Source organism: Gastrolobium bilobum, unplaced genomic scaffold (genome assembly GCF_033153095.1).
Source record: "Gastrolobium bilobum isolate Gb01-03AN ecotype WA unplaced genomic scaffold, APGP_CSIRO_Gbil_v1 utg15927, whole genome shotgun sequence".
NCBI lineage: Eukaryota > Viridiplantae > Streptophyta > Magnoliopsida > Fabales > Fabaceae > Gastrolobium > Gastrolobium bilobum.
The window spans coordinates 447,687-458,606 of record NW_026898198.1 but is presented as its reverse complement, the minus strand read 5'-3'; the positions used below and the strand labels follow the sequence as shown (position 1 = coordinate 458,606).

At 36.3% G+C, this 10,920-nt stretch overlaps 1 protein-coding gene across 1 annotated transcript; it reads left to right on the top strand.

The window, feature by feature from the left end:
• The first annotated feature begins 8,942 nt into the window (after nt 1-8,942).
• On the top strand, nt 8,943-10,102 carry LOC133313755 (ethylene-responsive transcription factor TINY-like). The gene has a single exon (XM_061515163.1). It carries the CDS (start codon nt 9,082-9,084, stop codon nt 9,889-9,891), a length of 810 nt encoding a protein of 269 aa, XP_061371147.1. The 5' UTR covers nt 8,943-9,081; the 3' UTR covers nt 9,892-10,102.
• Nucleotides 10,103-10,920: the final 818 nt, after the last annotated feature.

Below are 10,920 nucleotides of genomic sequence, written 5' to 3'. Positions count from 1 at the left end.
TTAAAATGCCAATCAGAGATTGCATACTGATTTCATGTTGATTTCGTACGAAAAACGAACAAACTGGAGCTAAAAAGGAAAAAGCTAAACTAAAGGCCCACGCTCGCAGCGTGGGTATGACGCTCAAAGCATTAAATGAGCTTTTCAGCCAGAGGCATCCACGCTATTAGCGTGGGATTCACGCTAGTGGCGCCAGACATCCAATTCAGGCAGAAGCTACCACGCTACTAGCGTGGGATTGACGCTAGTAGCGCCAGACTTTTCACAAACCCACGCTTGAAGAGTGGCAACCACGCTAGTTGCATGGAGCTCTAGGATTCTTCACAAAAACTCCCACGCTCACAGTGTGGGAACCACGCTAGTGGCGTGGGAGGTGCGTCAATCAGCATTAAATCTGTTTTAAATCAGAGACAGATCACACTGAGATTACGACAAGGATTCAATCAAGATTCTACACCAGGTCAAAGACTCTATAAATAGAGACTCAGACCTCAATAGAAAAGAACTTTTGCACAGAGAGGAAGACGGAGGCAGAACGCAGAGCAAGCTTTTTCTCCAATTTTCTGGTTTTATTATTTTATTTTATTATGAATTCTTTTCAATTCTTTGAATTGTCAAACATGAATATGTCTGGCTAGTCTTTTAATATTGTGGTAAGGGTCACAACCCTTGATGTGAACCCCTTGTAGTTTGGTTAAATTTATATTTAATTATTTCAAATTGCATTTATTTTATCCTGTTCTTCATCTTTTAATTCTTTTAGAATTGATCACTTTATTAGGATTGCGAGGGTTAGGGTTTTCAATAGGAATATTGGGATTCTAGTTCCTGACAAGGGTAAAATAACAGTTCATGTATGCACTAGGGATAGGCTATATGAACTACAAACGTGGAAAATTCACTGACTTAAAGGATTAACTTGAAAAAGGATTTCTAAGGGATTAAGATTCTAATAGGGTTAATAAAGTTAAGATCACTAAGGGATTAAGGCTTAACTAATTAATTATTAGATGGTGAATTGTTTGATCAATTGAGTGATTAAATATAAACATTAATCAATATTACAAGGTGGGGATCGGAAAGGTGTTGGAGTCCTTTACTGCAATATCTTTTTATATATTTTTCTCAATCTCAACCTTTTACTTAAAGTTTTCAAACTTCTTTTTGAATTGTTCATTAAATATTGAATAGTTAACAATTGTCACAACACAATTATTTCAAAAACCTCTTTTTGTTAATCCAATAAGAAAAGAATAGTTAAATTAAATTTGGTGCCTTAATCCTCGTGGAACGATATTCTTACTTACCCTTTTATTACTTGGTACGATCGGTGCACTTGCCGATTTTACGCAACAATAATATATATATATATATATATATATATATGTATGGGATTTACATTTTTGCAGCTACTGTACGTGCAGCAGTCAAATATTTGTCATATATATACTTAAAATTATTAAATATGGGGAATCATAACCATACAAAAGATGAAAGAATTTAATGTGAGGAATCATAACCATATACTCGTCATTGTTGTACGTAAAGTGGCTGCAGAAATATATATATATATATATATATATATATATATAAACATTCAGCAATAGGTTTTCTTCTCCACCACCCCCTCCCCCCAAAAAAAATATGTAGAAAATTATTTACACTCATATTTAAATGGATATATATTTTTTCGTTTATGATATAATATAAAAAAAATGAGATAATTGATTTTTTTTATTTGGACTCTCAACATTTTATTTTCTTTTACAATGATATACCATATTAGGGAAGATGGGGTGGTAACATTTTCCCATCACTGAAAGTACCATTTTCTTTCTCTTAATCATTGAATCAGTTACATGTGAACAAAATGAGATACTAACATGTCAAACCATTTTTTTAGGAGAAAAGAAAAGAGATGGCTCCACTCATTTAATATATCAAATTTTTGGGTCCTGCTCTCTAGTAACTAGCAACTGCACATTTCAACTTCGTAAACTTTATTCAATTTAACAGCCCTTCTTCTTTTAATTGTTTTATATGCTATTTGGGGACATGGGCAGTCTTGTTCACCTACTCTTTTTCATCAAATTATCGATCAAAGCCTGGTGAACGTATGATACTATTATCCATTACACTCCATTTAATTGTTTCGTTACTAGAGACATTTAACTGTTTTCCATATTATAATTGCATAATGCAAGTGATTTTTCCAACTAACATCCTCAGAAAAATCTAAATCACTTATAGAACAATATAGCTCAAAATGAAAAAATAAAAAATAGAAAAGAAAATGAAAGATAAGGGTAACAAGTCTTATCTTAGATGGGTTCAGATCTAGATAAACCCCTTATACAGGATGTGGAAGCCTACTTTTGATGATCTTTCAGGAGTTTCTCTCGTTGGGAATGTAGCAGTTTTTTGAGGGGTTATTTGGCCCCTCCATCCCTTTACTAAGAAAAAAAATTAACCATATGAATGCCTCAAAATTGAATGTTTCAACAACCAATATGTCCCAAAAAAATCCTCCAAAACGTACGGTCGATTTTATACCAATAGTGACTCTAATAGGTTCACATTATTTCTTGACCCTTTTCTCCTAAATCCAGCGACAAATTAATGGCCAGAGACTGTAAACAATTAGGGCATGTAAATAAGATAGGAACTTTTGCACACATATTGGGTCGTTCTTTTTGTTGAGATAGTTATTAGAGTGTAAAAGTAAAACTCCTGTAGGTTCTTAAGCACACGCATTAATAGCTTTCAAACATAAAATTACTTCCATAGGTATTTAACTACTAAGGTAGGAAACACAATATCAAATTGTGGTAGCTCAGTTGGCGCATGGGAGCTAAGCAGGTGGGGGTGAGAGCATCTGTTCGAATCTTAACAGAAATCAAGAACTTGCACATTCTGATAAAACTGGAAATGATTCTATTGAATTGATCAAGAAACTATACAGCACCTATCAGTATATATAGGTGATTGAAAAATACATATATAACTCAGCTAAAAGATCTAACAGAAAAACAATAACCAAAAAACTACTAACAGAATTAGTTACGTTCTGTTATGATTAGTTTAATGCATATACACTAACGAAGCTGAGTGAGCTGAATGAGATGAGCTTGCATGTGGAAATTCTTTATTTGAGGCACGTGTTGAATTAATAGAATTCTTCTGTATTATCCCCCCTTTCCCACACAAGATGGACGTAGGATATCGATCAAGCCCAACTTGGACATCATGGAAATGAAACTAGAAACTGGTAATGGCTTAGTGAAAATATCAGCCAATTAGGCTGAAGATGAAACATGCAAGAGATGTACTAGTCCAGATATGATCTTTTCACGAGTCACATGACAATCCAGCACTATATGTTTGGAGCGTTCATGAAACGTAGGCTTGTGGGCTAGATGTATAGCAGATCTGTTATCACAAAAGATGGATGCTAGTTTGTCCCATGGAAGTTGTAAATCTTGAAATAGATATTGCAGCCATTGCAACTCACAAGATAATCCTGCTAAGGCTCGATACTCTGCCTCTGAGGAAGACCGAGATACTGTGGATTGTTTCTTGGATTTCCATGAGATCAAGGATGGCCCAACAAAAACATAGAATCCTGTAATCGAACATCTCGTGTCAGGGCAGCAAGCCCAATCAGCATCTGCAAAGGAACGTACATAGAGATCTCCAGATGATGCAAAGAACAAACCAGTACCTGGAGACCCCTTTATATATCATAATACACGATGTGCTGCAGCCAAGTGAACATCAAACGATTGGGAAACAAACTGAGAAAGCTGTTGTACAACAAAACATATGCCAGATCGTGTTGTAGTTAAATACAACAAGCGACCAATGAGACGTCGATATGATGAAGCATCAGAAAGAAGAGTCCCTTGATTTCTGGCTAATTCGACTGAAGAATCCATTGGAGAAGACAATGGTGTAGCAGCCAATAAACCAGCATCAGAGAGTAATTCAAGTGTATACTTGCGCTGATTAAGGACAATACCAGCTTTGGAGCGAGCCATCTCAAGACCAAGGAAGAAACGAAGACTATCGACGTTCTTTATCTGAAACTTAAGATCAAGGTAATTTTTGACTTGTTCAATTTCTAGAATGTTGTTACCAGAAAGAATAATATCATCCACGCAAACCAAGAGAACTATGAATGAATCTGCAGTGGCAAATGTAAACATCGAATGATCTGAATGAGCTTGCTTGTAACCAAGAGAAAGTAGAGCCGAAGAGAGCTTAGCATACCACTGACGGCTAGCTTGCTTAAGCCCATACAAATACTTCTCTAGTTTGCAAACAAGCCAGGAATCAGATGCTGTAAGACCTGGAGGTGGCTCCATGTAAACATCTTCGTTTAAATCACCATGCAAGAAGGCGTTGTTTACGTGTAATTGCTCAAGGTGCCAACCTTTCAATGCAGCAACAATAAGAAGAGTTCGTACAGAGGTCAACTTTGCAACTGGGGAAAATGTATCAAAATAATCTACTCCCTCCATTTGATTGAATCCTTTGGCAACCAAAACCATCTGATCGATACTTGATTTTAAAAACCCATTTACATCCTATGGGTTGTTTTCCTTCTGGCAGATGAACTAAGGACCATGTATTGTTATTGGATAGAGCAGAAAGCTCATTATCCATTGCCTTGCGCCAGTGATCATGCTTAACAGCATGAGAATAAGTGAATTAAGACAGAATGGACAAGTGAATTAAGAAAGAAACTTTTATATGAATTACCACAGGGATCATAGGTTATAACATTTGATAGAGGATGCGAAATGGTAGTAGGAACAGAATGATGCATACCTGTGGATGAATAATCATGTTGTGCAACAGATAGGCCATAGTGATAGTCCATTATATAGCTTGGAGTAGTTCGAAGACGAGAAGAGCGTCTAAGACAAGGGTTCTCAAAAATAGTGGATGGTATAGATGCATTGTTGTCAAAAACAGTGGATGTAGAGTTATCATACACTTCCGTAAAGGGTAATTGGGTTGTAGGTTTAGTTGTTGTGGTGTTGGGAGACATGGAAGGTTCATTATTTTGTGTTGAATTATTTGGTGTTGAAGTGTTTGAATGAAGGGATTGATAAGAATCAAATTCATGATGATAATGTAGGTCAGAAGGTAGGTTATAAGGGTGGGTAGTGGATGTGTGTTTGTGTTTAAAAGGAAACTGGTCTTCATAGAAAATTACATGGAGGGATACAAATATGGCATGAGAAGAAAGGTCATAGAGTAAGAAACCTTTGGTTCCCTCTTTGTATCCAAGAAATACAGATTTTCCAGCCACGCGTCACGAGCACACTCAACCAATAAGATAGACTTGGCAATTGATTCTGAAATACATCTATGGATATATGACATTACCATAGCGTTACATCTTTGCCACTAACCATAAGTTGCATCATCAAGTGCAGGAGCTATTATAGATCCATTAATAAAACCAATCTTGTTCTTTGAAAGCAATGCTATGCTCATTGAGCGAGCCCAAGTATGGTAATTGTTACCAGTTAAAGGAGGTGATACAAGAACTAATGAAGGATTTTCATTCGAATGCAAGAAAAGAGGATTCGAAGGATTAGTATGAAAATCCAAAGGAGGAGGAATAGGATCTGCCATTGTTACTGATCGAAGAAAAGAAAACTAGAGGCAAAGTACCAGAGCTCGGAGCTCTGCTACCATAACAAAAATCAAGAACTTGCATATTCTGATAAAACTGAAAATGATTCTATTGAATTGATCAAGAAACTATACAGTACCTATCAGTATATATAGGTGATTGAAAAAAGACATAGATAACTCAGCTAAAAAATCTAACAGAAAAATAATAACCAAAAACTACTAACAGAATTAGTTACGTTCTGTTATGATTAGTTTGATGCATATACACTAACGAAGCTGAGTGAGCTGAATGAGATGAGCTTGCACGTGAAAATTCTTTATTTGAGGCACGTGTTGAATTAATAGAATTCTTTTGTATTAAATGTCCTCAGTATCACCTTTGGGAGGGGTTTAAAGTCTTAATCCTGGACCCGTCCCGAATCGGATTAGTTGCGAAGCAATGAACCGATTGGAATATTTTCAAAAAAAAAAAGGTAGGGAACACAAAATTATAGTCTTCAAGACATAATCATACATATCGTGGGCAAGAACCATTTCTGCAGACATTGGTTGGGGTAGGGGTGACACATACCTGTCTTCAGGGTTCACCTGTGGCTCCCTGTTAATGTCGATGGAGTGGATGGAAGGCAGAGAATGTTGACAGCTAGACTGTCCACCAGACTAGTTTCGCATAGAGTTCTTAGATTTGGAGTCTAGATGATCTCGAAATGCATCTACTACTAACGCGACATCTTCATCATAAACAATCTCTACAGGAACCCATCTTTCTGGTCCTGAGGTGCATCTAGCAGTCAATCGAGATAGACATTGACCCTTATATATTGTCTTCCTTGGTTTATTAAAACTACATTACAGGTTCATGCGAAATATTTTCGTATCTTTTTCAAAATCTTGCCCATTAGGACCAAAATATTTCCTTATATTGTAGTATACTATGGCAATTAGCCAATTACAGAATCATTGTCGTCACTTATTTTGAAAAAATTTAGACAAAATTACAACAGAAAGAAACAACAAAAAATTAGAGCACTTGACGAAATAGAAACAACGAAAATTCAGAGCGCCGACAGAATGTTGCAATTGGCATGAAATGTGGTACTTTTATAGAAGTATACTCGTTGTATTGTTGGCCGAATTGTACACGTGGCATGTCAGTAAAATACTCGATCTAATGTGTAGCGAGTTATGCCAGCGTCTGCCACGTGGAAAAAGTTGTACCAAAGTCGTGGAGCAACCCAGCGAGTTATGCAACGCCGAAGCTTTTCCAGAATGCGCAGTCTACCACTTTGACTTGCCAAATTCGCTGCACTGTTCATCGGGTTTTTTTGGCCTTCAAGAAACGGCCACGTGTCCAAACAAGTGTCACTTATTGTTGTAGCGATTTTGTGATATGGCATTTTGGAAAAATTTGTGTGGAGCGTGGCATTCTGATAAACAATATGGAATATTGTGGCAAATGGGTCAATATTCCTAATGTTTCTCATGTTATAAGAGATAATTTTATCTCCTACACACACTCAAATGCTTGCGGGGCCCATATTTTCTTTTTTTTTCTCTTCTTTTCACTGGATCCCACATATTTTTATGTGTGTAGGAGATAATTTGCGTAGGAAATAAAATTATCTCCTATTATATAAAAAAACATTAATTCATATATGGCTTTGTTAATCTTATATTGTAGGAGAGTAATTCTTGCCTGCCCCAAATACAATCATGAATGTGATCCACTCTCTTATAAAAAAATAAAAAATAAAAAATAAGTTATACAAAAATTAATAAATATGTAGGAAAAAAATTACTATCCAACAATAGTAGTTTTTCCTTCTTTTACAGCTCAGATTCTATATTATCCCGAAGTCAGAAATCAAGTATAACGACGAAAACAAACAGTAGATATTCTTCTTGTTCTTTCATGCTTTCTTTCTCCCGAGGAAAATATATAAACAAAAGTACTCGAGCCTCAGTATCCATGAACAATTGGAGTCAACAAATAAAAAAGCCAGCTTACTGAAAAAGTGAAAACTAGTCCTTTATCTCATGCTGTCAGATGTGTGACAATGTGAATATAGTGACATTAGCCTTCGCCTTAAAAATAGTTCTCTCATCTTTTTTATTCGCAAGATGACAAAATGAAGGTAATTTACCACCAGGTAACTTAGTCATGTCGACAACCAAAAGAAAAACACAAAATAAAAAAATTGGGACAATAACGGATATTTAATAGAAGATAAATTTTTTCATATTCAAAAATCATAATTCTTAATAATATAGGAAAAAAGTCAATTTTAAGGAAATATCAAGAATACGGTAAGAAAATTACTTGTCTTAAAACGTTATCAAAAAATTATTTGATATGTTAAAATATTATTGGAATTGTATAAAAAAATATATAAAATTTTCTGAACACATGGGATTCCGAAAAGAAAATTTATACACAATAAAATTCTAAAAAATTAAATAAACAATTTTTTTTTTCAAAAATCTTATACTAAACGTGAATAAGTAGAATTACCATTGTCACTTCTTGAAGAATCTCAAAATATTTTCGGTACCAAAATACCCAATAATAGTATTTTTAGTTGTCCCGAGGATGAAAAAGGAAATAGGTGTTAAAAAAGTAGAAAGATTAATTAAAATGCCGAGACTCTGACGGATATGTAAGGAGAGGAGTGAGTGAGCGTATCCAAGAAGAAGAGAGAGAGAGAGGGGAAAGGCATTATTAGGGCATGTCAGCAGGGAAAATTCCGATCCGTCAAACCAGCCCTTCCTCCCTCCTCTGCCAGCCTGTGTTGTCACCCTTTAATTTCGGCTGTGGTCAAGCTATTAAGACCCACTCGCTCTTGTTACCTTCCTTCCATTGCCAACTTTAAACTCACCCTGTCATCCACATACCTCTCTCTCTCTATCTAATGTTTTCTTTTATTATTTTTTGGGGGGTTTAAATTTATTTTTGATAGATCCTTGGAGATGTGCATGTACCATAATATCAATATGGTATATCATATGCATGCATATGCATGCTCATTTAAGTTATGGTGTGGGTTTGAAAGCAGAGCCATTCGTGTGTGGGGTTCACTACTTCACTTACAAATAAGTCCCCCGATACTATTTCATATCTCTCCCTCTAATAAAACCCCCTTAACCCTTCTCCTCCTTCTCTAACTCAAGGCCTCCAAAGTTCCAACCCTCCTCATTGCTTTCTTTCCTCTCCTCACTCACACTCAAACACAATTTCTCTTTCTCACCTTATCTTGGCTTAAGCACTAGCTCTCATTCTCATTCTGCTCCAACTATATTTAGAGATTGCATCGTACTACAACCAACTCAGCAGTGTCCAATCCAATCCAAACCAAAAGTAGAGCCATTTAGAACTCATTGTTTGTACCTTAATATAAAAAGCTAGCAGGCTTAGCTAGAAGCTAACTTAACGTAATGGCTGAGCTACCAAGCTCAGAGACAGAGACAAATACCAACTGCTATACACCATCATCATCGCCATGTGTACCAATCACCGCTAACACTACAACCCAACACTCTTACTCGGAGCCCCGATTACCCGACCCGGATCAGAAGGGGCCCAAGCGGCCCAGAGATAGCAGTAGCAAGCACCCGGTTTACAGAGGGGTCCGAATGCGGGCCTGGGGCAAGTGGGTATCCGAAATCCGCGAGCCTCGCAAGAAGAACCGGATCTGGCTTGGCACCTTCGCCACCCCGGAGATGGCCGCGCGAGCCCATGACGTGGCGGCGCTCGCCATCAAAGGCAGCTCCGCCATCCTCAACTTCCCCGAACTCGCCGGTTCACTGCCCCGACCCGATTCTAACTCGCCCCGAGATGTTCAAGCCGCCGCCGCCAAAGCCGCTACCGTCGAGGTTTTCGAACCCCAAACGAAGTCGTCGCGTCGTTCCTCTTCTTCTTCTTCTTCTTCGTCGTCATCGTCGTCGCTGTCTCAGTCTTCGTCTTCATCGTCATTGGCGGTGTCCTCCGGCAACCCTTCAACCCCAGAGGAGCTGGGTGAAATAGTGGAGCTGCCACCTTTAGGAACGAGTTTCGAATTACCCGACCCGAGTAAAGAGTTCGTGTTTTTCGACCCGGGTGATGGGTGGCCCTATCCTCACCCTTGGTATCACAGCATTTATGATGACAGGGACTGTGGGGGGTATTTTATTGGGGATCAGATTTCAATGCCGGACTCAGAAAATATGATTCTTTCTGGCTTTGAGGGTTCATTGTGGCAGCATTAATGTCTTCCCCCCATCTGTGTGTGTGCTTTTTCCCTTTTATTTTTAACCTTCTTTTGTCATTTTCTGAATTACATAGTATTTATTTATTTAACTTTGTATGTGAGAGCCCTTTTGCAATTTTTCACTTGAAGGGCTAATTACATTTTCTTGTCCCTCGATTAGCTACCACTACTAGTGTTTTCAATTTTCTTCCCCCCTAGCCCTAGGTTTGTAATCCTCCTCATTGATATATTTTCCAGAGCCTACTACTTGCAGAACAGATACGCATGCCTTCTCTGGTTTTGCTTCATGGTCAAAATTGAATATGATGTTTGATGTAATGCAAATGAAATGAAACGAAATATACATATAGAAAACGTTTCAGATGTTAATTATACGATATTATTCTATTTGGTTGACAGGAATAAATAAAGGTTGAAAGCCAATTCTCTATTACAGATTTTTATTTTATACATATTACAGATTTGATTTAATTTAATTTAATTTTTACAGCTGACTTTTTTCTTAATCAATGAGCTACATAACTAAGGACGCTGGGCCCATAAAAATCTATATCTTCAATGGAAAAATAATTTTTTTTTTGTTATAAGAGAATTATTTTCTCCTATAATGACCTTTTTAATTTTCGTACAATATTTTTTTTAATAGAGGTGGATTCTATATAATATATGTTTATATGAGATTTTTTTTTTTTACTGTTTACAAAATTCAAAACCATCTTAAATTGGGACTTCAATTTTTAAGATGGTAATGAAAACTCCAATATTATTTTATTTTTTTAATCATGTGATTCAATAAAGTGATCAATACCACCTTTGACTTGAGTTTTAGATTCTGTTTGATTACTATTTTTAAAAAGAACAAAAAAAATAAAAAATTAGTTTAGTAAGACTTATTTTGTAAAAAAAAAAATAAAAAAATTGTAATACTATTTTTTTATATTTAGAATTAAATTTAGAGAACATGTGTGTGAGTTGTTTTTATTTTCTGTTTTGATTTTTAACTTTAAAAAAAAAATAACATTTTCCT